We start from the raw sequence: 27,189 nt of genomic DNA, 5'->3' as shown, positions 1-27,189 counted from the left end.
GTTGGTCTTCCAGATAGGAAAGGGGTCACCTGAGAGCACACTTCTCCTGTACAAACTAACCAGTCTAGACGTCCACCCATCTCCTTGGTGAGCTCTCACACACCAAGCCCAGTATTCCTTCCCAGTATTCCACCAACCCACAGTCAGGTACCAGACAAATAGAGCCAGTCCAGATGCCCCAACGCTCACCAGAAATAATCATATTAACCAGTCCTGATCTACTTACCCTGCCCTGCCTTGTGTTCCCTATGAAAACCTTGATAAAGGCTCTGACCTGGATTTCCCCTTGCTCCCTTTACCTCCTGACCAAACTTAGTACTTCCCCACTTGGCCCTGCATGGTATAATATGTTTCTTTCAGGAAATGTGATAAAATGTGATAAAAAAAATCCTTTCAGTGGATATTGTCCCCTTATCTCCATAAATTAAAATCCCACAGATACAAATGAGATATGCTACTACTCACCAAGACTCTATCTGTTCTCCCAAAATTTTCAACATCTTTTGCTGAGATATAATTCATAATTCATACACAATTCACCCATTTAAAGTGTATAATTCAGCCAGCAATGGTGGTGCACCCTTGTATTCCCAACTACTAGGAAGGCTGAGGCAGGAGGATCACAAATCCAAGGCTAGCTTGAGCAACACAGCAAGAACCCCATCACATAAATAAATAAATAAATAAATAAATAAATAAATAAAGTATGCAATTCAAAATATTTTAGTATATTCATAAAACTGTGCAACATTCTAAATTTGGAAAAAATATTATTTTCCCCCCAAATAAATGCTATATATGCTGGCAATCACTCCCTGTTGAATCCCACCATCTCCCTAGAGTTGGTCAACCATCAATTTACTTTCTGTGTCTAATATATGCCTATTCTGGACATTTCATATACATGGAATCATACAATAAATGCTTCTCCTATGACTAGCTTCTTTCATCTCACAAAAGTTTTTCAAGGTCAAAACATGTATCAGAACTTTCTTCATGTGGCTGGATAATCTTCCATTATAGGACTATACTACATCTTATTTATGCATTCATCTGTTGATGGGCATTTGGGCTGTTTCATCTTTTCATTATCATGAATGATGTTGCTGTGACCATCCACATACAACTTTGTGTGTGCACAAGTGTTTTCAATTATAATAAAAGCATTAAAAATATTTTCAATTCTCCTGGGTATATACCTAACAGTAGAACTGCTGCATCATATGGTAACTTTATGTTTTAACTTTTTGAGGAACTTCAAAACTGTTTTCCAAAACAGCTGTACAATTTTATATGCCCACCAGTGATATGTGAATCCAGTTTCTCCACAGCTTTAACACTTGTTATTGTTCATCTTTTACCTAACTTAGTGGGTATGAAATGTATAGCTCCTTATAGTTTGGATTTGCATTTCCCAAATGGTTTTGATTATCTTTTCATGTGTTTATTGGACATTTATATATCTTCTTTAGAGAAATATCTATCCAAATCCTTAGTCCATCTTTAGAATCTTGGTTATTTGTCTTTCTATTGTTGAGTAGTAGAGTTCTTTATATATTCTGAATCCAAGGTCTTTATCATACATAAGATTTGCAAATATTTTCTACCATTCTATGGAGCTTTATTTTACTTGTTTAAGCACAAAATTTTTAATTTTGTTGAAATCCAGTTTATTTCCTTCTTTGGACAATTGTGCTTTGGTATTATTGCATTTTAAAAACTATTGCCCAACCCAAAGTCACAAAGATTTGTTTTCCCATGTTTTCTTCTAAGAGATTTATATTTAGGTCTATGATTCATTTCAAGTTAATGTTTGCATATGGTGTAAGGAAGAGGTCCAGCTTTGCCCTATGGCATGCGTATATCCAATTGTCCCCTGTGCCATTTACAGAAAAGACTACTCTTTAATGATTGAATTGTCCTAGAACTTTTAACAAAATTAAATTGACCATAAATATAAAAACTTATTTCTGGACTTTTAATTCTATTCTCATGATCCATGTGTCACTTTGTAGTAAGTTTGAAATCAAGAAGTATGAGTCCTTCAGCTTTGTTCTTTATTTCAAGATTATTTGGGCTACGTGAGGTCTCTCATATTTCCATATAAATTGTAAAACTAGCTTTTCAGTTTCGGCAAAAATTAAATAAAGAAAGAGCTCAGATTTTAACAGGGATTGTACTAGGCACATAGGTCAATTTTGGGAAAATTGTCACCTTAGCAATACTTAGGGTTTTGATCCATGAACATAGAGTGCCTTCCCATTTATTTAATTTTCTAAGTCAGTTTTTATAACAATATTGTGTAGCCTTAAGTGCACAAGTCTTGCACTTCCTTTGTTAAATTTATTTCTAAGTTTCTTTTTATTCCATTGTAAATGAAATAGTTTCCTCCACTCCAGTTTCACTGCTAGTAAAGTTTTATCCTAAAAAATTGCCAAACTTGTTTATTGGCCCTAGTATTATTATTAGTGGATTCCCTAGGATTTTCCAGATGCACTGTCATGTCACCTATATGTACAGAGAGTTCTGCTATTTCTTTTTTCCAGTCTGGAAGACTTTTTGTTTGGTTGGTTGATTTTTGTTTTGTCTTGTTTTGTTTTCTTGATTTCTCTGGCTAGAATTTCCTGTACAATGTTAAATGGGAGTGGCAAATTTTGATATTCTTGTCACTGATCTTAGAGGAAAAAATTTAGTCTTCACCGTTAAGTCTGACGTTAGCTGTGTGGGTTCTTGGCAGAAGTCCCGTATTGGATTAGAGAAGTTGCCTTCAAGTTCTAGTTTGTTGAGTTTATTTCCTCATATTGTGAAAAGGTGTTAAAAATTGTCAAATGCTTCTCCTGCAAACATTTGGTTACTGTACAGTGATAATATATCTTTTATTGATTCTATTAATTGGGCTGTTATAGTTTGATCTGGAATGTCGCCCAAGGCTCATGTATTGAAGGTTTGTTCTCCTATTTGTGGTATTATTGGGAAGTAATAAAAACTTTCAGAGGCGGGTCCTAGTTTAAAAAGGCAAATCACTGGGGACATGCCTTCAAAGGTATTATTTGTCCCCTGCCTCTCTCTGTGTCTCTGCTTCCTGAATACCATTAGGTGAGCACTAAATGGTCTCTATCATGATGTTCTGCCTCACCAAATGGCCAAAATGATGTGGACAAGTGACCATGGATTGAAACCATGGGCCAAAATAAATCTTCCTTCCTCTCAATGATTTTCTCAGGTATTTTGTCACAATGATAAACAGCTAACATAATAGTGTATTGTATTCATTATTTTTTAAAAAATTAACGAAATTTAAATTCCTAGGATTCCAACTGGTCCTAGTACATAAATTTTCTTATATATATTTCTGAACTCCATTTTCTAATCTTCTGTTGAGGATATATTTGGGTTATATATATTCAGTACTGAGGACTGAACCCAGGGGTACTTTACCACTAAACTATATCCCCAGCCCTTTTTATTTGTTTATTTTGAGCCAGGATCTCACCAAGTTGCTGAGGCTGACCTCAAACTTGGTGATCCTCCTGCCTTAGCCTCCTGAACTGCTGAGATTACAGATGTGTGCCAACATCCCCAGTGAAGATATTGACATGGAGATTCATAAGGGATATTGACCTATTTTTTCCTTTCCATAGTATGTCTTTGTCTGACTTTAGTATCAGAATAATCCTAGGAGTCTATATAGCAGAATGAGTTTCATAGTGTTCCCTTCCTTTTTTTTGTCTTAAAAGATTTTGTGAAAGATTTGCATCAGCTTTTTGTCACTACAACAAAAATACTTGAGGCAGTTAGCTTCATAAAGAAAAAATATTGATTTATCTCACAGTTTTGGAGGCTGAAATTCCAAATAGCACAGTGCAGGTTCTGGCAAAGGCCTGATGGTGGATGGCAGGGCCATATATCGGGAGAATCATAGAGAAAGAGAGGAAACAGAGAGGGAGGGCGGGACGGAACTTGTTGCTTACGTAACAGTTCTCTCAGAACTCAAGAAAAACACAAGATAATCCCTTTCTTGGGCCATACCCTCAATGACACAAGAATCCCCCACTAGTCCACACCTCTTAAAGACTCCACAGCATATCCTAATACCACCAAGGGACTAAGCCCCCAATCACAGGGACCCTGGGAAGATACCCAAAATATATCCAAATCATAGCATAAGTATTAATTTTTATGAATTCAGTGGTTAAGCCATCTGGTCCTGAGCTTTTCTGAAGTTTTTAAATTATTAGTTCAATCTCTTTTCCAGTTATGTGTCTATTCAGATTTCCCATTTCACCTTGATCAAGTTTCAGTAATTTTCTCCTTTCTAGAACTTTTTTCATTTCATCTAAATTATACCATCTATTGGTAAACACCTCCCAAATTGAGATCTCTATATTAAAATGTTTAATTCCTCTATTGAATATATTGTAACTTAAGTACTGTTAGTTAAAATTTTAATTTCTTGTGCCATGAATTTCAGGTAATTTCTCTTGACTTCCCTGTCTATGAGCTAAGGTTTCCATTTTCTAACTTGTGTTAGCTATGCCTTTATTTTTACACAATCAAGAACAAATTCATATTCATTCTCCTGTTACCATGAATAATTTTATGCATATCTGGTCTAAGGGTTAATTTTTAAATTTTAAAACCAATAAATAGCACATGTATCCTAATGAATACAAACATATTACCTGCTACAGAGGCAAGTAATGACTAGGATCACATCCCCTTCTTTTTGATTCCATATCATAATCTCTAGGTGTCTTCAAAGAAGAATGTTCCTAGTGTAGGGGTTTAAAATCATGTAAAATTTCAGTTTGCTTCATATGTAAATGATCATCTTCTTTGATAGCTTCTAGTTTTTTTCTTTCCCATGGAATTGCAAATTGCCTTTTATTTTCTTGGGGGGAAAAAAAGTTCCATTTACCATTTACACTGACTTCTTATTCATTCTATACATTGAAAGGAATCCATTTTATTCTTGAACATACTCTTCCTAGAGCCCATTGACAAGCCTATAATAATATTGATAAGTTATATTTCAGTCTCCTACGAAGTTGACATCCTGGGACTTATTTTCTTGGTATTCAGTATTAGTTCTACTGTCTTTATATCCCACATATTTTATTTCCTATTTTCCATCTCATCAGACAAGAATCATAAGAAGTAAAATTTCCAAATTCTTGTGTATCTAAAAATGCTTCCATTTAGCCCAAATAATTGTTTGATAGTTTTTCGAGTTCCAAATGATTTCTACTCAGAACTTTGGACGTGTGACTCTGTTGTCTTCTAAAAGCCAATTTGTTCATGAGTGGTCATTTGCCAATAGAATGATACTCTCTTGTTTTTTGGTTAGTGACCCATTTTTATTCCCTGGAAACTTTGGGATCATCTCTTTACCTGTGTCCTAAAATTTCATGAGTGTCTGGGTGTGGGTCCATTCCATTCATCCACTCAACTCTTGGCATGTCATTTTAGCTCCATAAATTTTACTCTATGATTTTGGTAAATGCCACCATTATTCACCAAGTTGTCAGTTAATCCTCTTAAACTTCCTCCACTCTCACCACATTTTGTCCTATTGATTCAACCTACTAAATGTGTCTCTAATCCATTCAATTGTTTCTATTTTCATTTAGATTCTAGTCTGAATCACCATGATCTTTCAACCTGGATTATCAGAATAGCCTCCTAATTCATCTCTGTTCTCCTGCAATCCTCTGAGCCCTTCCATCAGAGTCATCCTGCTAAACCTCAAATCTGATCATATCACTCTGTACTTAAAACTTTCCAGTGGAATTCCATTGTTCTAAAGGTTAAGTCCAGTATCATTAACATGATCTATGTGGCATTTATGGACTGTCCTTTCTGTCCAGCCTTAGGTCTTACCTTCCCCCATGCTCATTCTACGCCAGCCACCTGACTGTTTTAGATCCTCAGTCATACCCTGAGCCTTCCTGAACTAGGACATTTGCACAAATGGTTCCTTTTATCTGAAATATTCTCGACAGTCCAATGCCTATTCATCCTGCAAAGATCAGCCTCTCCTGACCTCCTCCCTGCAAGACAATTTGCTTCCCAATTATACATTCTTATAGCACTCTATATATTTGCACCAGGGCATTTAATACAATTCTAATTTAATTATTCTTGGATAATTTTACTTTACGCTTGCCTGCTTGACACTAACATCTTTGAGGTCAGGGACCTTGACATCTTGCACATCGTCTCTTTACCAGAGCCTAATTGTGAAACTACCACAGATGTACTCAGTAAGTATTTGGGGAATGAATTAACAGATAAATGAAGGACTGTCATAAGAACTATGGTCATAGCTAAGTTATTCCTGACTCTCAGTCTTGCAGAGTGTTCTGCATTCCTTCTGTCCACTGGAAGCTTTGCTCCTTTTATAGAGATAAACCTAGTTTCCTCATTTTTATTCAGTGTTTTTCCTCCTGGAGGCTTTTATATACTGTGTTTATGAGCAATTTCCTAGTGTTCCTAGCCAGTTGACCTCTAACTATTCCATCATGTAGTTTGAAGCTTTCTGTCAGTCAGGCAAACTGACCCCTCCCTGATCCATATTGCTTATTTGTCTCTGAATACATTATCTCCGGCTTGCCCTTGGCATAATCTCCATGCATATTTCTAGAAGCAGTATTGCTGTTCATCAGCCAGAGATTACTTAGACACCTGTGCCCCTCTCCCTCCTGCCCTCTTCATGGTATGATTTATTTTCTAATTCATCCATTTAGAACACATATTCTGGGGACATGCGTTTCCCACATCCTGAATCTAATCAGCTTGCCCAGTGAGTCTCTGTTCTCGGGCTTGGAATCCTCATGTTTGACACCAATGCTTTTTCCCAATCTCCCCTAGCCCCAGTATATTAAATAAACTCACTGTGTCTTTGCTTTGTTTGTGCAGAGTCTGAAATATCAGACAGTCCATTGTATTCTACCATTTAGATTCTTGAAATCCTTGGCATCCTTTCCTATCTTTGAGTATTTATGTTCTTACCTCTCTCGTTTCTCTAGTCCTTTGTCTTACTACAACAGTCTTTAAGGTTGGGTAGAGGTCAAAAATCCCAAAAATCAGACTAAAGATTTGTTCCATTGTCTTCATTCCACTCCCCACTCCAAATCTTCATGTTCCCATGCACAGATGAAGCTGGGAGTCTCCCAAGCTCCTGAAGTCCATAGTCTCATCCTTGGTAAATCATCTATACTTTTCTGGCCCCTTTGCACAACCCGGTCTTCTCTGGGATTTTCTTTCCTGAACAATGGTGAGGGGGGAAGGGGAGGAGAAGAAAGAAATTCCATCACTTTTTTGGGGTCTTTGTTTTCAGGTGAAATCTACCCCCATCCACCCTCTCTGCTTTTTCTCCTTCATCCTCCAATTAATCCTTTAACAGGGCTTTAATTTTTACCTTTATTCTCTCTCTCTTTCCTCATCACCTCCTTTCCAAAGGAACCAACACGTGTTTTCACTTTTGCTTCATCTACTTTTTCCTTGTTTTCTCTCACCCAAGATGCCTTCCTACCACCACCCCCCCCCTCAGGTTACTGTGAGGATAAAAATGGAATCTCAGATGTGAGAAGACTTTGAAAAGTTGAAAGCCCAGTTAGCATTGTGCGGCATTGTAATGACGAGGATGCTTCGTCTGTTCTTTGAGGCAGCTCAGTGTGCTCCTTCCCTTGTATCTTCCTGTCACATCCTTTCAAAGCTGAGCTTCATCTTTGGCCCTCCCCTCGCTGCCCTTCCACAGGCATCTTCTCTGGTTTTCCATTCATTCATCTGTAACATGGTCTTGCTCCTTCCTCCTTTATCCAAGTATCTGGTTTTGACAAAGTGAATTCTGCCCTGTCTATTTTGTGATCGGAAAAAAAAAGCTATCCCATATTTGGCTTATGGTTGCCCCTTTTTCTTTTTCCAGTGTTCTGGTCGGAATGATGAACTTGCTTCGATTCACGTAAGCCTGTTACCAAATGTGTTCAAAGAAGCAGATTTCTTTGAGGGTGTTTTGTCAGCCACATTATCGATTCCTTGCTCCGGGTTTCTTTTTCATTGCACTTACCTGTGTTCTCATTTCTGTAAGAGGCAATTAAAAGTATATTGGGCTGGGGCAAGTACATTCTTTTCAGAGTGCCTTCAGGATGGAGGGAGTGTTGTTTTTGTGTTGACAGAAATTCACTTGTTCTCCTGGCAGGGAGCAGATGAATGAGAAGAGAGATGAAGGTGGAAGATCTGAAAGGAGATGGAATTTGGATGATGGGGTTTGTAGAACAGAAAAGAGGAGGACAACTATTGTGGTTTAGATATGAGGTGTCCCCCAAAAGCACATGCATGAGACCATGCAATAAAGTTAAGAGGTGAAATGATTGGATTGTGAGAGCCTCAACCTAATCAGTGCATTAACCCACTGATAGGGATTAACTGGGTGATAACTGTAGGCAGGTTGGTTGTGGCTGGAGGAGGTGAGTCATTGGGGCATTTCTGATATATACTTTGCCCCTGGTGATGAGTGGATCTCTCTCTCTCTCTCTCTCTCTCTCTCTCTCTCTTCCTGAATGTCATGTCCTGATCTGCTCTCCTCTGTCACATCCTTCTGCCATTATGTTCTGCCTTACCTTGGGCACAGAGTAGTGAAGTTGGCCATCTCCAAAATCATGAGCCCCAAATAAACTTTTCTTCCTCTAAAATTGTTCTAATCAGTGAATAAGCGGATCAAAACAACACCATACAGATCGAGTGGCAGAAATTAAAGGAGTTTCTACCAAATGGCATGAGTTGGGAAGTAAAGACTGAAGCAAATTGCTGAGAATAAGAAGGATGGGGTCCATTAGGAGGCTTAAAATCAGATCAGCATAGTGACATCGTTGACTTCTGGACACACGGAGAAAGTTCCCAGTAGATCCAAGGTTAAGAATCATGAGCTTGTTGGGGCTGGGATTGTAGCTCAGTGGTAGAGCTCTCGTCTAGCATGTGCAAGGCCCTGGGTTCAATCCTCAGCACCACATGAAAATAAATAAACAAAATAAAGGCATTGTGTCTAACTACTTCTAAAAAACATAAATATTTTTAAAAGGATCATTAGCTTGTTGTGGCACCAATTTTCTACCTATATTACTCTTCTCTTTTTACTGTTTGGGTTCATTCAGAGTCAAGGTTTTATAAAAGTTTCATAATGAAAAAGTAGAAGGGGGCAATGGAATTGAGGACTTTATAAGATCATGGTTCACATGAAGGATTATTTGGTTCATATTAACATAAGACAAAATGGCAAATGTGAAGTTAGAAAAAAAATAGATGAGCCAGGCACAGTGGTGCGTGCCTGTAGTCTCAGCGCCTCAGGAGGCTAAGTCAGGAAGATTGCTTGAGCCCAGGAATTCAAGACCAGCCTGAACAATATAGCAAGACCTTGTCTCAGGAATAAAATAAACTTAAAAAGAGCTAGTAAGCTATCAGACTGGACATTTCATGGAGGTAGAAAACCAGGTGGTGAGGAAATAAGAGAGTGAACAATCTGGAAAGTAGGATGCAATAGTGATCCGTGGATATGAAAGAATTTCAGCCATGGGACAGTTCTCAGTAATGATGAAGACCTGGGTGCAGCCATTGGATGTGAGTAACAGAAATGGAATGGAACTAAATTTTGTGACGATGAAGAAATAAGGAAGCATGAGGCTAGACGTTGGCCGAGTCATCCCCAATGACATTGAAGTTTACCAGGATAACTGAAGCAAGAAGCTTCAATTAACCAAGCACAAATGCCTCTCATAAAAATAAGTCTCACTAAAAATTGGTCAGAGAACATGAAAGTTAGTAGCTAATCTAGCCAGATAGCCTTTGCTTTAAAGGGAGAAGGGTTTTTATATGAGGGTGGAGAAGAAATAGCCCACAAGGAGCAAGAGACTACTAGAAAAGTGTTTGCATTCCCATAGAGATATGTAACTAGAGAAGGGGGCCATAGGAGTCACAATGTTCCCCAAAATCCAGGAGGAAGATGCATCACATTATGAAGAGATTAAATGGTGTTTGCAATGGTTCCAGGTGACACTTCCATCTGGAGAGTTGGAAGGAAAGTCAAAAAGGGAGAGATGAGTCACACACAGTGGAGGTAGGACATGAAGCCATAGCACAAAACAATATGACCATGACAAGCCAAGAGAAGATAGCTACCAAGAAGGGCTTGCTCATGACCCAGAAGATGTCTGGAGAGCCTCAAAGGTGGAAATGGAAGGACTCTGCAGGTTCGCCCCACACACCAGGAGACTCACATGTGATACGGTCACGTGTGGCTGCGAGATGAATCAGTGAGAGTCCCATCAATTTTTTCCCTTCTCCATATTTCCAAGACCCATTTCTCTCTTCTCAAACTTATTGTCATGCCTCAGGCTTCGATTGATGCAGATTGATCCTGGCTGGGCTTTACCGTGATAGACTTGCCCTCACCAATGACCCCTCCAGTCTGCAGTTTTCAAACTAATCTTTATTAAGCACCTCTTTCCCCATCTCCTTCTCTTGCTAATAAAGAGAATAAATGGGCTCTTTTGTGAGCAGAAACGTCACAGAAGCCATCTAATAATCCTAGCACCTTTTATCCTGGTATTTTCTCTGGTATTACTTGTTTATCTCCCCAGTTCTAAAGCTGACATCAGACGCATTGCCACAGAGGATTTATAGCGTTTAATAAAGGTATTTCTTGGGTTCATCTCAGTTGAATCTATAATAACTATTTCTCAGTACAAAAAGTCATCATCTTGCTTGTCCTATACAGTTGAAGGAGAGTCTATACATTTTCTTTTTACTATTTAAAAGAAATATCCAATCTTGGACAAGCATCAAATAAGGTCTTCAATTTTTTTTGAAAGTAAATCTTTTGAATACATATTTTGAGTCTTTTTTTTTCTTTTTAAATTTCTTCTCTTTTCTCTCACCTACTTCACCTTCTTAGAAAAAAACAAATTGCTCAATGATTCCTTCATGGTATTACACATCTTTATGACTCTTTTATCTAAAGAATAGCATATAATTTCTCTGAACTTTATTGGATTGGACTAATAGCTAATGTGTAAACAAAATTGTTCCTCTATATTAAGGTGATTCTTTTATGTTAGGTATTCCTTGGCCTTGGAGAGCAACTCATGGACATTGGCCTTGCTGCAGTGGTACAGTTGTGATTTTTTCTTTGTACAGTCATTCCTTCACTATTTCCAACACCAAGAACCTTTATCAAGATAACAATAAAGCATCCACATCTATGTGTCCAAGCTCCTACTTGTCTTGCTTCTTGCCTCCATTTCTCTAATTCTTACAAAATAAAATGAGATAATTTTTTATTCTGTGTTGTGACTAGTAAGGGAGGAGATTAATATGTTGTAAAGTCCAGGAGGCTAGAATTAACTGAATCCTGGCCCCTACTGACCACACCTCCTAATAAAGTCCCAAGGAAGATGCTATATATATATATATATATATATATATATATATATATATATATATTCAGAGGAAAATCAACCCAGAAGAAACCACACTCACATCTTGCTTTTGGACCCTTTCACATACGCACTTTGAAGGTTTGTAGATAAGGCCCAGGATCCAAAAGGAAGCCACACAATAGAGATAAGCATCCAAAATCATTCATAGGATTCATTGAGGAAGGAGGGGTAAAGTGATTTTTTATATGAATCGTGCTTTCTTTTATCTGGGATTTAAAAGCTGGAAGATGAGTTTGGCATGGTGGCACACACCTATAATCCCAGTGAACTGGGAGACTGAGGCAGGAGGATCACAAGTTCAAGGCCAGCCTGAGCAACTGAGTGAGATCCTGTCTCAAAATAAGATAAAAATGGCTGGGGATATAGCTCAGTGGTAAATCACTTCTGGTTCAATCCCCAGTGTCAGGAAAAAAAATAGATAGATAGATAGATAGATAGATAGATAGATAGATAGATAGAAAGAAAGAAGACAGTTGTGGTCTCCCATGAACACAAAGTCAATAAATGAGCCTCAGATATGGGTTCAAGCACGCCTGAGTTTGAGGGGTGATATTGAAGTATGCCTTTCCTTATGAACATTAAACACACAGATCATTCGACTCAATAAATGATAATGCCAATTTCATGCTTCTTTTAGGAAAGAAACTCGGATATACATTCAACAACCGGAACTTTCACAATGTGTCTCTGGGGCAAGGACAAGAGGTAGTGGCTGAGGCTGCTCTGGATCTAGCTGCCAAGAAAGGCCACTGGGTTATTTTGCAGGTATGGCCCCTTGCCCTGATCTGGGTCAGTCTTGTGTGCCTGTTTGAACTTCGTCCCCAAATCTCTGCATTTCTCTGCACACTCGTACCCTCTTGCCCACCTGTCTTTCCATACCAGTGTCTCCCTTTTCAATTCCCTCACTCACTACATCCTCTTCTCCACTCCACCTCCAATAACTTCTCCCCGCTCGCCTGCTCTACCACTGTCTCTGGCTTAACTCGTTCTGCTTACAAAATAAAGTGAATTTCCACTTTGATGCACATTCAGAAAGTTGGCATTAAGTTGAAGGCTTGGTGGCTGGATTCTTTCGGTTGAGGATCCCTTCTTATGCATTGGTGTTACGTGTTAGACTCTCATACCTACAAGTATGACTTAGAACCACCTTAGCTGTTTCTTTGAGAGCTCATGTTGGTGTTCGGAAATCTAGAATATCTATTGCTAGTAATTTCACCAGTTACAAGGGTGGAAAAGCTGCCACTCTTCTAGCAAAGTTTGTCCTCTCAAACCTCTTTCATGCAATTCACATGGATTCTGAGGCTGTGGCAGAACAAATGGCTTATTCCTCTTTTCTCCCGTAGCACTCTAAAATCACTTCATTCAACCATCCATTGCTATGTTGGATGACATGATTTATTATATGATTTGCCCCATCACTAGGTTTCCTTAGGGAAAGTGATGTTCCTTATTTAATTTTTATCGCCAAGCTCACTGCCTTAAACATAGTAGATGTCAGACACAAGCCTGTTGGGTGAATCAATAAAGGAATTAAAGAGCTAGACGCAGTGGTGCATGCCTGTAATTCCAGAGGTTCTGGAGGCTGAGGCAGGAGGACCACAAGTTCAAAGCCAGCCTTGCAACTTGGGGAGGCCCCTGAGCAAGACCCTGTCTCTAAATAAAATATAAAAAGGGCTGGAGATGTGGCTCAGTGGTTAATTTCCCCTGAGTTCAATCCCTTGTACGAAAAAAGAAAAAGAAATTAAAGAACAAGTGAAAAGACCATTCTCTTCCTGTCCTGGCTTTCACTTCCCTGCACTTTATCTGTCTCCTGATAACTCACCGAATCTTATATTGCTCCTGAGTCTTCATCCTGTTATTTGTTGGGATCCTAGCAGCTGAAGGATCTGCCATTTCCTGGTACTCCTTTTTCAGAAGCTGTGGAAATCCCAGGATAAAACATGACAATTGCTTCCTCCCACAAGCAGGGAAGTGTGACCCCACTCTACCATCTGAGGTTCATTTGCCAAGAGACCTCATCCTGGGCACTGATGCCTTTGGAAACCCAGACATCAGCATGGAGGTCAGAGTCTGATTCTGGGACTGCAGTTCTGCCTCCAGGGAGCCCACTCAGATAACTAGCATAGAGAGTTCTCTCCCCCAGCACCTGCTGGCCAACCCAGACTCCCATGTCTTGGGCTGATGTGGCTCCGAGAGCTCTCAAAGGTCCCTCTTAAACCCTGCTGACTGGGCACTTTTAAGGAAAATCATTTCTCCCAATAAGTACTACACAATCTAGATGATTACCTTTTCCCCGTGAATGCAGCATTTTTTGAGTACTGACGAGATATGATCTGTCCAGACTGTGAAGTGGATCCCTGTTGGTTTATAAAATCTCTCCTAGGACTCATAGCTGCCCCAGTTTTAAGAATTTTCAGGTATAATGAACTAGACCAAACCAGAGTCCTATTGGACAGTGTCTCCAAGCTCAGGAACCCGAGAGAGTCTATGAAAAGAAGGGAAAATAGTTAACAGGTTCCTCTCTCAAAATGTGGAGAACTCCATGATATCGGTAGGTGAATGGTTCTGAGACTCCTGTGGTTATAGAAGTTTTTGTTTAATCCAGTGTTTCCCCAGAGTATCCAAAATCTATTACAACATCCATTGCACCCTTTGGGAAATGCTGCTGGAGGATCCCACCCCAAAGGTGTCAGGGGTCCTCTCCTGGGGGAGCTGGCTTCTGGGGAGCTGGTGTGGGACTAAGGCTAGGGCTGTCTCCCGTCTTCCTTCCTGGCTATGGTAGCCATGAGCTCCATTTCACAGACCCTGGTCATGGCATATCCAGGTCCCTAAACCTAGTGGGGCAGACTTAGATCCCTGAATCCACCCAGGCAACAGTGCTTCTTTCTCACAGCCCCTGCCTTTTCCTGCAGCTGAATTGAAGCAACTGCCACTAATAGGAACACTGGCTCTCCGAGTAGCCCACTAAATTCTCTGCTCCAACAGAGTGATTATAAATGAATTTTTAAACAAATTTTCATTTAAAAACCACTACTGACCCTCACACTGCCTTTTACAGGATAGAGAGCTCTTTCAAATTCATTACCTTTGGTTATTTGCAGAAACTCTGTGAAATCAGTATGGAAAACATGATTGTCATTTCTCTTTCTATAGAGGAGAAAACAGCACTCAGAGACCAAATTACCGTGGTCCTAATACTGTGCTCAGTGCTGATCTGTGTATTTAAGGCTCTGCAAGCCTATTTCCTCCAATATTGATCGAGGAACTTTTATCTATCCATCATAATGAAACATATTGCAATGAAGCCAAGTGAGTATCTTTACCAAAGTGAGAGGTGCATTCGGCAGAGCGGTGCTAAGAAATAAATGTAGGTTTGAATAGGAAGACAAGCAGACAGACAGATAGGAATCAGATTCGAGAGAAGAGAGAGGCTCAAAGACCAGCAGAGGAGCTTCAGATTGGAGTAGGGAGCCTCCATGGGTCTTAAGCAGCAATGACTCAGTGTGTTTTAGAAAGATAAGTTTGGCAACAATTAACAGAATGGTTTGAAGATGGGGAGAGACGACTCTGGAAAGCTAGCTAGAAGAAGTTCAAATCAGTGCCTTTCAAATTTTAGCACGGGTACAAATTACTGGAGGATCTCATTAAAATGCGCTGATTCAGTAAGTCTGGAAGGGACCTAAGATTCCGCATTTCTGACTAGCTCCCAGGTAATGCCAACAGTGCTGGTCCATGCGCCCCCCGCCCCTGCGACTCTGAAGGGTTCAAATATTGGCATCACCTGGTAACTTGTTAGAAATGCAAATGCTCAGACTCCACTCTTTAATTTATTTTTAATAGCTCATTATAATTATGCCTAATAGTCGGATTCATTATGACATGTTGGTACATATCAGGTTCGACTCTTGACCTACCGATTCAGAAACTCTGGGGTTGGCCCCAGAAATCTGTGTTTTATCAAGCCCTCGGGGATTCTCGTGTGCAGCCAAGTTTGAGAACACTGTGCTAGAAAAGATTGACAGATGATAGGACTAGAAGGTCCCCATAACTGGACATCCCAAGACTCGTTCTGTGATGTGGGTTAAGACATTTTTGCTGTCCCAAGGCATTTGGTGGCACAACAATGTGGGTACACATAATGCCATTGAACATTTTAAAATGTATCCACTTAAAATGGTTGAAGGGGTAAAGTTTGTAATACGTCTGCTTTACCACATTTTCATTGGTTCTTTTTAGTTATACATGACAGATGAATCCATTCGGACATAATTATACGCATGCAATACACCTTGTTCTAATTCAGACCCCAGTACCTCTCCTTCCCCTTTTCTCTCCCCACTCCCAGCTCCCTTCCCTCTGTGATTTATCTGCCACTTACCCATAGTTATTTTTTTAAATTAATTTCTTGGGTTTTTAAAATTTTTTTTTAAATGTACACAATGGTGAGACTCACCATGGTATATTTACATATGTACATAGGAACAACATTTTTAAAAACTGTGTTAAACTGAAGTCATGTGCCCTCTCTAGTTGCCTTTCAGATAACTGTATACTGTCAGTAGAACTAAGCAGAGACCTGAATTGGGGGGTTTCTTTTCTGCCAGAACATCCACCTAGTGGCCAAGTGGCTCAGCACCCTGGAGAAGAAGCTGGAGGAGCACAGCAATGACAGCCACCCTGAATTTAGGGTCTTCATCAGTGCCGAGCCTGCCCCCTCCCCTGAAGGCCACATCATCCCCCAGGGAATCCTGGAAAACTCTATCAAGATCACCAACGAACCCCCCACTGGCATGCAGGCCAACCTGCACAAGGCCCTGGACAACTTCACTCAGGTACTGCCCTGGGAGGGAGGGAGGAAGAGCACCCCACGTCACAAAGAGCTGATTCAAGTTGGGTGGGAGAAGAGTATGCACCCGGGCATGGGAAGGGATGCTGATTGGCTATGCACCAATGCTTATATGGGTGAAATATGTTCCCTGGGTGACTGGCCTCCACCCAGCACCCACTCGGTACAACCCAGCTCCCGATATCAGATGCACCTAGAGGAACTGAGCATAGGACCATTCTTTGGCAAAGTGGTGTGGGTGAGCTTTCTGCAAGTCTACTGTACACTGATATTCCAAGATGGCGAAGAGCATGGTGCTGAAAATCTAACATACCTGTTGGCTAAACATCTTGTCATCAATCAGGGGGATGATGTTCTCATTCAGTTGATATCACTTCCCATCTACATGCATCTTGAGTATCAAGGATTCAAATAATCTAGGTGTCAAGTGGTATGAATCTAGATTGGAATACAGCCACATGATAGAATCTTAAAGTTGGGCCCCAGACCGGCAGCATCAACATCACCTAGGAACTTGTTAGAAATGTCAATTCTCAGGCACCACCTGAGCCTACTGAACCAGAAATTGGGATGGAGCTCAGGAATCTGTACTTTAACAAGCCCTCCGGGTGATATGCATACATGATCAAGTTTGAGAACTCTGCTCCAGAGAGATTCAGAATGTTAAGACATATGATTCAAAAATAGACTGCTACATTACTGGAATTTCCACTACTGGGGATTCCAAGACTTGTAGAGTGGTTATTTAAAGCCAAGCCCACTATTGGTGGCTGATCCTGTAGTATCTGTGAAGTCTGCAGCTCAGGTCTTTTCCATCTTTGCTGGAAGGCGCCATTTCTTGTTGCTTCTTCTTAAGGAAATTCCACTTTCCGGAAAGGTGAAGACATAAAGGGCAAGGGCAGGGGTAGGGGTGGGGGTCACTTTAAAGTTCATCCACCACACCAAACCTTATTAGAGTCTTAGGATAAGCTTCTAGGAGTTATCAAGGAGGTTTTCCTCTATGATGTCATCTTATAATAGCACCAAAGACACTCTGGTTTCATAGAAGCCATGCTAAAACTTATTGTCCCAGACAGGTCACCTAGGAACTGGAGATGGGCCATCCTGGACAAGACAACTGTTCCAGTTAGCCCAGTGAAAACCAGCAGAGCCATTGACCCTTTGGGGCCTGGCTTGGTTTACAATATGTGGCAGTCAGGAGTCTAACAGGATTTTACTAACTGCGTGATACTCGCATAGCATAGGAGTCTCACAGTCCAACTTGGAGAAGGAAGATTCACAAAGTTCTGAAAGGCAAACTTATTCAGTATCCTTTTTCAGTCCTTTTTCCAACTCAACTCCAAACCCCACGCATCATCTGGAATAAAGAACGAGAGGACATTACAAAGACATTATCAAAAAATTCAGGATATTCTAGCTTTAAGTTTTTGATAATAAACATCCTGCCCGACACATTCCCTTATCCAGGGAATTTTCTTTCTTTTCATTCTTTTTTTCTTTTCTTTTTTTTTTTCTTAAACAGGCCTTGGCAAGCCTCCCGGATACTCTGAGCTAGAGTACAAAGGTTAAAACCTCTAAATTTTCTGGCTACATTTCACATAGAGGAAACATAAATTAATTTTATTAATTTTATTGGTGCATTATGATTACAAATAAAACTGGGATTCATTTTTATATATTTGCACATGTGTCTAACATAATGTGGTCAATTTCATGCCCCAGTACCTCCTGTTTCTCTCCCCAATCCCTTCTTCCCATCCCCATTCTTACAGGTCTCCCTCCCTTTTTTGTTTTGGTTTTTGTCGTTGTTGTTTGTTTTTATTTTGTTTGGTTTTGTTTGGGGTATGGGTGATTAAAACCGGAAGTGCTCTATCACTGAGCTACACTATACCCCCAGTCCTTTTTTTATTTTAAGACAGGGGTCTCACTAAGTTGCCGAAGCTGACCTTGAACTTGCCATCCTCCTGCCTCAGCCTCCCAAGTAACTGGGATTACAAGCATGTGGCACTGCTACTGGCAAAAAACATAAATTCTGAAGCTTTAAATCTATAGTCTTTCTTACAAGAGGTATAGCTGGTTCATGCAGAGATAATCCCATCCTCACAAGACACTACCTTGCAAAGTGATATGAGGGCACAAGATGCTTCTGAACTGCACACATAAAACTAGTGAAAGTGACAAATTGTATGTCACATGTACTTTGGCACAATTCTTTTTTCTTTTTCATATTTTTTTAGTTGTAGTTAACACAATACCTTTATTTTATTTATTTTTATATGGTGCTGAGGATTGAACCCAGGGCCTCGCACGCTCTAGGTGAGCACTCTACCTCTGAGTCACAACCCCAGCCCGTGGTACAATTCTTTCTTTTAATTAAAAGTTTGGGGAATAAAAGTTATTAGGATGCCATTAGCCAGCTCTGTCAAAGGCTCCAGTAGCACACCATTCTCGACTCTTCAACTTGAGGGTCTTAGACAGTCAGGAGGAAGGCAGCAGAGGATCACATACCACTCCTCTCAATGATTCGTGTTGGGCCTCAGTAGGATTATTATCATCTTTAGCCACACCTGGCTTTGTCTGGTCCTCCTCCCCAGGGAACACTGTGTTTGGGTTTTCTCCCTGCAAACTGGATGTCTAATCTTCATCATTGGACAACTGGGAAATATATCTCAAAAGATGCTGTCTATTTCTTGTTATTCTGTTCCTACAACAGTTGGTTTACTCATCATTTATGGTCACCTTTAGTAAGTCATTCTGACAAAGAGAGATAGCTCTATGTCTATGTTCACTGGTTACAAGAGTTTTAATTGCTCCATTCTGCTTTCATGAGTGCCCGGGAACAGAAGCCTCTATAACACTAACCCTGTTCCTTCAGAGCCCCATTCTAACCACCTAAGAGACAAATCCTAGAAATGAAAAACTTTTTACTCCTGTTTCCCTGGTAGCCATGCTGTTTGGAGATGATTATTTTATTCTGGCTTTTATGTGAATATGCCTTAATCAGAAGCTTGAGCATTTTGATGTGTGATTTTTTTATCTTTGTGCTTCAAGGCACTTTTCAGTAAGACCCAGTTTTTTTTTAATGTGTGAGAAGTAACAAATGAAGCATCCTACATGTCTGTAGAGAACAGCTCTATCCATAGAGCAGTTATTAAGTTTTTACTTGCACAAGGCAATAGCCTCGTCCTCTGTACCACCTCTGACCTTTCACACCAATGCCTTTGTGACAAGCATGATGCCTGTATCAGTCAGCTCTTTATCACTCTGACACACAAAAAAAATCTGAGACAATCAACTTACAAGAGCAAAGATTTATTTGGGCTCACAGTTTCAGAGATTTCAGGTCGTGGTCACTTGGATCCATTGATTCTAGGCCTCCTGTGATGATTTAGAATGTCCTGGGGGAGAAGGCATGGTGGAACAAAGCTGCTCACCTCATGGCTTCCTGGAAGCAAAGAAGGAGAAAGAGAGACAGGAAGGGCCTAAGGATATGACTCACCCTCCAAGGGCACACCTTGAGTGCCCACTTTCTCCAGCGAAACCCTACCTCCTTCCACCACCTCCCAGTAGCCCAGTTATAAACCCACCAATGCATCAATCCACTGATGATGTCAGAATCCTCATGATCCAGTCAACCTCCCAAAGGTGCCTCCTCCAAACACTGCCACACTGGGGACCAAACCTTCAGCACATGAGCTGTTAGGGAATCATTCAGATCCAAACCATAACATTAACCAATTAAGACACTGCAGAGACCCCACATGTCCAGAAAGAGAGAGAAACTGTGTCCGTGGGTTCTCCATGGGGAAATTAGACTCACCAAAAGCCCACTGTCCTGCCTCCTCGTCTGCTGCTGCCCATGTGAGCAAAGTCAAAAGATGAGTCCTAGAAGAAATGCCAGGACTGAGCTAAATTCAATTAGTGGGCGACTTGAAAGTGTCTTTCTTGGGCTCCAGCTGCCACCTCTTGCTCCATCTTGAACAGAAAATCTCACTTAGAGGATACTATTTTTAATTCCAAAGAGTTCCGGGGTTCCCATCCTATCATCCCTTAAAAATATAGGCATTCCCCCTCTGTAGCCACATTACCATCACCCTGAAAAATCTGCTAAGCACAGCCTCATTGCTTCCCTTTAAACCATCGCCTGCTTCTATTTTCTTCCATCTCTCTCTTCTTTCTTTCTCCTTCACTAGCTAAATCTTTTCCTGTGCCTCCTGCTATTCAGCCAAGAGTTCTCCATATTCTGGTTTCCTCAGCCTCGTGTTGGGTCATCCATGCTCAGGTTTGGGAGAGCAGTGAGGAGGTTGGAGATCACAGCACTCCTCCATCTCTTGTAGTTCTAGTTCCCAACCACTCCCTCATCTTAGCCGTTCCTCCAGCAAATGAGCTAGGGATTCCTTAGTCACATAGGCAGCAATTACACCTACTGAGGCTTCATGATAAACAAGAAAAGTATGGCAGGAAGGGAAGGTTTAGAGATGATACTGGGGGAGTCCCCAACCACACCCCAGTGCACAAGGACATTGTGGTCCACTACCCTGTTTTCTATTCATTATACCAGCTAACCTAATTAGTACATCCATATCTGCAAATTTGAACTATAAACCAAACCGATTATAACCTGAATGTAAACCTTAACTCAAACGTTAAACTAAAATCCAAGCCCTCTACAAGTTCTCTCAAGTTTGTCCCCCACATATACTCAGTGCAATCATCATCTGACTATAACTCAAACCCTAACCAGGATGAATCCCAATTATAACCCCAGAGCCTGACCCAGGGAAGGGAAGCTGTTGTGTCAATATTGCAAACAATGCTTTCCTTTCAGGACACTCTGGAGATGTGCTCCAGGGAGACAGAGTTTAAGAGCATCCTCTTTGCTCTTTGTTACTTTCATGCGGTGGTGGCAGAAAGACGGAAGTTTGGACCTCAAGGTTGGAATCGGTCCTATCCTTTTAACACTGGAGACCTCACCATCTCAGTGAATGTGCTCTACAATTTCCTGGAGGCCAATGCAAAGGTAAATGAGAGGGATGCAGGTGTAAGTCAGGAGGGTCACCTCTCAGTTGATGTGTCATTCTCATACAGAGGGTGGGAGAGATTCCCAGAGAGGTCTGTATCCTACGTGAGTGGGAAGAAGAGGTGTAGACCCCAGGACCAGTCTGAGACTGAGAAATATCATAATGAAATCAGAGGCGAAGAAGCTAGAAACCCAAACTAGTGACTCATGCCTGGTGTGAGTTGGTCCCATGAGATTTTGTCCGGGTACCCACCAGACCACTATGTGTACTCATAGCATAACAAGTGGTCTGTGGGTTGGCAGAAAGAGACCTCATACTTAGCTAATGTGAGTTCCCAATGTAATTAGCCAAGGATGAAGGCCTTGTCTTGGGCATACAGCTCTTCATCCTATGGCTTTGCCAAAACTGAAGAAGGAACCAAATCCTTGCTATACCATCTCTTCTGCTGTTGTGATAACTCAGATTCAGGGAAAACTTGCACTAAAAATTGATGATCTTCCACTTAAAGGAATGTTCACACCATCAAGTCTTTTCTTGTCCATGGACCAAACACAGCATCAGCAGGGCCAACACCTCTTCCTTTTTGGGGAAAATGAATAAGACCAACATGCCCTGGGAAATCCTTCTGCCTCCAGCCCCCTGGGTCCTGGGAACTCCACCTGCCCATATCACTATTTTTTCCAAGTGCCTGTCCACCCTAACTTTCATTTTAGAAAACGTATAATTTGTATTTTATTCACTTCAAAATTCTAAAGGGAACAATTAATCTTGTCATTAATGGCAGAAAATTAGAAAAGTTCCCTGGTCCCTGCGTCCCTCCATTTGACACTTACCTATTTAAAGCATTTCTAGGAAGAGCCTGACTTCAATGTCACGGTTAATGACCATGCGAGAGAGAAGGCATCTGTGTGAGGGGTTGGCACCTTATCTCTTCTTGCCCTTTGATATGTTTTCTCAAGTGTTAAAGTGAACTTAAACACTTAGATAAAATGCCTTTCACTTCTGGGCACTGAGGGTATGCAAGTAAATAAGACGTTGCTCCTTACCTGAGGAAACATCCCATCCTTTAGCTTATGCTCTGCCCGCATATCAAGCCAGCCCCAGCATCTGCATGTGGATCTTTCTCGCCTTCTTTCTTTCCCTCTCAGGTACCCTATGATGACTTGCGCTACCTGTTTGGTGAGATCATGTATGGGGGCCACATCACTGATGACTGGGACAGGAGACTCTGCAGAACCTACCTGGAGGAATTCATTAAACCAGAAATCTTAGAAGGCGAACTGTACCTGGCCCCAGGGTTCCCACTCCCAAACAACCTGGACTACAATGGTTATCATCAGGTAAGGCTCTGCTCCGTGTACCCCATAGCATGATGGTGCACACATGGTCTAGGTAATCCTCCCATCTGCCCCACATGATCAGTTCTATTCATGTTGGGACGTGGCTACAGGCTTGAGGTAGGGTCCTGAGAAGAGGGGCTTAAAGAGCTGAGTTTGTATCAACTTTGGTTCTTCACCCCAAGATTCTCTTATTTAACTTAAGAATGAATGTCTGGTCTAGCCTCACATTAATCATAAATTTGAGACTTTAGAGATCTTTTTTTTTATTCTAGTCATTTGATTCAATAATTCTATTTGTTGGGGCTGGAGTTGTGGCTCAGCGGTAGAGCGCTTGCCTAGCATGTGTGAAGCCCTGGTTTTGATCCTCAGCACCATATAAAATAAAATAAAGATACTGTGTTCATCTACAACTAAAAAATAAGTATTTAAAAAATAATAATTCTATTTGTTTTTCTTTTTTGCAAGTAGCATCTAAGACAGTTGTTTGGTTGTTTTTATTCGGGATATTGGCAAAGTCAATATTATTTCAAGTAAGAGCTTAGCAATTTTTAAATAAAGTTTCTAACAGTGATTCTAAATATCTTTATACCATCTGTGGACAGATTGCTCTCCCCTCCCATTCTCTGTTGATGCTATGAATAAAGGCATCCATATCCACATGCAGGAAAATAGTTCTCATAGAGATTTTTCTTACTGTTACTTTAGTTTTTCACATACTATTTCTACAGCTATTTTAAAAACATTCAGCCTTGCCTACTTAAACTACTTTCTCTGCCATAGAAAACACACTCAAAGATAATTTTTGAAAAAAAAAATATTGCTAGATTTTTTATCATGCCTAAAAGATCTTAAATTTACCAAAGTTTATACCAAACCCAAGGAAAATGCTGATCATAGAAATATTAAGTATAAGAGAGTTAATTATAAAAGTTATTTGATCCACAAAAACCATACCTATGAGAAGAAATTGAAAATAGTAAGACTCCTTAAGGAAAATAAGAGGAATTGGGTTTTGTTAGCTATCTTTAAAGGCAGCAAGGCTTTACCCAGGAAAACAGTGCAAGAGCGTCCCCTAGTGTCCATGAGATAGTTCGACAGGGGGCTGGAGCAGGGGATGAGCCAAGTGAGATAAGCAAGTGGATCTGAATCTCGTTTCCGTAGTAGCATGGTCTGTACATGTCCAAACAACTAAGCTGGGCTTTCCTTTCTTTACAACTCTCTTTCATCTGTGAGGGAATAGATTGTTGTAGGACATCAGGGCCCAGGATTGTCCTGAGTGCTGGAGGAAATACAAAGATAAACATGCAGATTTGTCTTTAACAATGAGCAATGTTTACCCAGGTGAGACGTCACTAACACAAAGTAATCATCAAAATCATATTTGGAGCGTAACGTGGGAGATAGTTTCTCATTATTATAAACAGATTTGTGAAGGAACACTCAAAACATCCAGAGAAGAAAGTGACCCTTACAAACTGAGCAGGATTTTTCAGGCGTCGCAGACTGTGGCCATTAGATGTGTTGTTGTTTGGGAGACTCGCTTTTTTTATAATGTTTTAATTGCAATGCTTTTCACCAGGGCTGTGAACTCTTCTGTTCTCAGCCAAACTTGCTCATCCTACAGCCCAAATCACACACTGACTTTGGGTTGCACAGTGCCACATATGTGTTAAAGCATGTCACCTCTGGTTAAGATAAACAGAGGGAAGAGAAAGAATTTAAAAGGAAGAGAATTCGTATCCTAAAAGACTTCAAGTAAAAACACCAGGGGGAAAAGATTTCAGGGATCATTTCTGCAGTTTGTGAAAATACCAGGGAGGTATTTATATTTTTAAAATACTATGAGAAGTCCTGCGGAAACAAGGATATATCAGTGAGCAGTGGAAAGGGCTGGAAATGGAGATGGATAGCATTGTCTAAACTTCCCCCCAAAAGAAGGGGGTGTAGTGAATGTGAAAGTTCTGTTCTGGGAAGCTGATCTGGCATAAGAAAATAAGTGAAGTCAAGGACGGACTGGGGAAGAGAATGTGCCCCCAAAGAGAATGTGCCTCTGCAGAGAAGGAGCTGCTGTAGGAGGTGGGAGGTGCATCTTGGTTGCTTTTTTAAGTGAGCTTGCCCTTGATTTCAGTACATTGATGCCGAGCTGCCTGCAGAGTCACCCTACCTCTATGGCCTTCACCCAAATGCAGAGATCGGCTTCCTAACCCAGACTTCAGAAAAGCTCTTCCGCACCGTGCTGGAGCTGCAGCCTCGGGACAGCCAAGCAGGAGACGGAGCCGGTGCCACAAGAGAAGAAAAGGTGAGTGGTGGGGATTGCCTGAGATCAAACTGGGGAGCCCAGGACTGTAGAGAGGCGCCCTACTCCTATCCTATTGGCCATGTTGGCGGTACAGAGCATGGATAATATACACAAGGCACAGTACCACCAGCCTGAAGTGTTGGCCCTTTGCCTCTAAGAGCCCCTCCCAGATTGGTCATGTCAAAACGCTGACTCTCTAGTTAAATCATAGGAAGCCTTTGGGGTGGGCAATGTACAGGTTTACAAAATATTAGTTTTTATTTGGTTTGTCTGCCAAAGTGAAGAAAGACCCGGGCTGAACAATGGTGGTTTGGGAACCTTGAAACTTAACTCAGGATTCTTTGGCAAACCAAGGAACGATGGATGCTTCTAATGCTCCACCCTCCTTCTACCAACTAATGTCCTTTCAGATAAATACTCCTTTTGATGAAAAGAACTTCTCTTTGAATAACTTCTAGCCAGAGTCTCTGAACACCAGTTAAGTGCTTCTACACGAGGATCTCCTGAAGTTTTAGGAAGGTGGAGGTGAATTATGGTGTAGAAAAGCAGACTTGGGTATGGGTTGAGGATAACTCAAGGCACTTTGGAGGCCCTGTTCCTGATGTGGGGATAGCAGAGGGCAGAAAAGAAAAAGGGCCACCACAGGGAAACTTCTCGGTGAAATTTTTCCAAGAGAGTACATTTGTCAACCCCCATCCACCCATGACACTGCTTGGATTCCTTTAATCAGAGATACTGTTAGGTTAGGGAAAGACTTTGGGGGAATCAAGGGTTAGGGAGCCTGGGTGACTACCAATGTTTTCATTGCAGGGACTGATTTTTTAAGAAAGTGAAATACCAAAGGATTTGCACTTTAATGGCATGGAATGCTGTCATCAGAATAGCAGTTCTCAACTTTTAATATGCCTAAAATCGAGCTTGAAATTCTGACTCTTAAGAATTGAGATTGTAGGTAGATGCTAGAGCATTTGCCTAACAGGCACAAGGTACTACTAGGTTCAATCCCCAGTGTGGAAGGAAGGAAGGAAGGAAGGAAGGAAGGAAGGAAGGAAGGAAGGAAGGAAGGAAGGAAGGAAGGAAGGGAGAGAGAAAAAAAAATTCTGATTCTAAAATCTACGGTTAGGTGCAGGAATTAATTTTGATGTAGGTGAGCACATGAGAAATCTTTAAATCATACTGCTCTGCCTATTCCACTCTTCCCTATGATATGATTTGAGAATAAAGGAAAGAATCTAACCACCCAGAGGGAAAAGCATTCTTAGCTGCAAAAAATGAAAGGTTGGAACTCAATAAGTATTAGACTTAGGATTCTTCAGGTCAAGTTCAAAGAAGCTTCCAACCTTTGTTGTTTCCTTACCCCTCCCCCAGATAACTCAAGGTATGATGGTGGTGATGGTGGTGGTGGTGGTGGTGGTTAATGTGTGTGATGTGTGCCAGAAATGGTAGGAACTGTGATCAACTGCCACTTGTGACACTGTGTGGGAGAAGCATGCAGTCTACTGGGCACATGACCTGTTGTGCAATGCCCCTATGCTCATGGTAGTGGTTTTCATATCATTCATATCTTCTTATGAGCTCTGTTCCTTCCCATCCATGTAGCAGGCCAAAGAAAGGGCAAAGAGCCAAGCTCAGAGACAGTGTTCTGTTGTTAGATATCAAATGATCAGGATTTGCATACTTTACATACACTTCTAATCTCTTAACCTAAATCTACTCCCAGTTAACATCTCTGTGAAAGGAAGCTGGCACAAGGCTAAGTTGTTGTGTTACTAAGGAAGAAGAAAGAAAAGCTGGGGCGGGGGTGGGGTGAGGGGGGGTTGTGTAGGGGAGTTAGGGAGAAGGCAACCCTATCAGCTACTATCTCTAGCTCAATCTGGAATTGTCTCTCTAGGACACAGTGAGTTCAATTGATGACTGTGCCTGAGACACTGCTTCCCTCCTGATGACTCTCTTGAGCAGATGGATGTGCTACTAATCAGGAGGGGTCAGCTTGGGCTGCCATAACAAAACACCACTGGGTGGCTTAAAGAACAGAAATTTATTTTCTCATTCATCTAGAGACTAGAAATCTAAAATCAAGGCATAGGTAGGGCTGACTTCTCCAGAGGCCTCTCTTCTTGACCGGCAGATAGCCACTTCCTTGCTATGTCCTCACATGAACTTTATGCTTAAGCCTTAGGTTTCTCTATTT

General features: G+C 41.0%; 1 protein-coding gene across 1 annotated transcript in view; it reads left to right on the top strand.

Moving 5' to 3' along the window:
- Dnah9 (dynein axonemal heavy chain 9) overlaps positions 1 to 27,189 on the top strand; it is a 332,320-nt gene that overhangs the window by 284,517 nt on the left and 20,614 nt on the right. The window contains exons 62-66 of the mRNA XM_027954056.2: positions 12,130 to 12,257; positions 16,097 to 16,324; positions 21,167 to 21,358; positions 22,508 to 22,699; positions 24,828 to 24,998. Of these exons, the coding sequence (XP_027809857.2) occupies positions 12,130 to 12,257; positions 16,097 to 16,324; positions 21,167 to 21,358; positions 22,508 to 22,699; positions 24,828 to 24,998 (911 nt within the window). The remainder of the gene's footprint in view (positions 1 to 12,129; positions 12,258 to 16,096; positions 16,325 to 21,166; positions 21,359 to 22,507; positions 22,700 to 24,827; positions 24,999 to 27,189) is intronic.

Source organism: Marmota flaviventris, chromosome 17 (genome assembly GCF_047511675.1).
Source record: "Marmota flaviventris isolate mMarFla1 chromosome 17, mMarFla1.hap1, whole genome shotgun sequence".
In the NCBI taxonomy this organism is placed as follows: Eukaryota; Metazoa; Chordata; class Mammalia; order Rodentia; family Sciuridae; genus Marmota; species Marmota flaviventris.
This window is presented reverse-complemented; position numbering and strand designations above follow the sequence as displayed.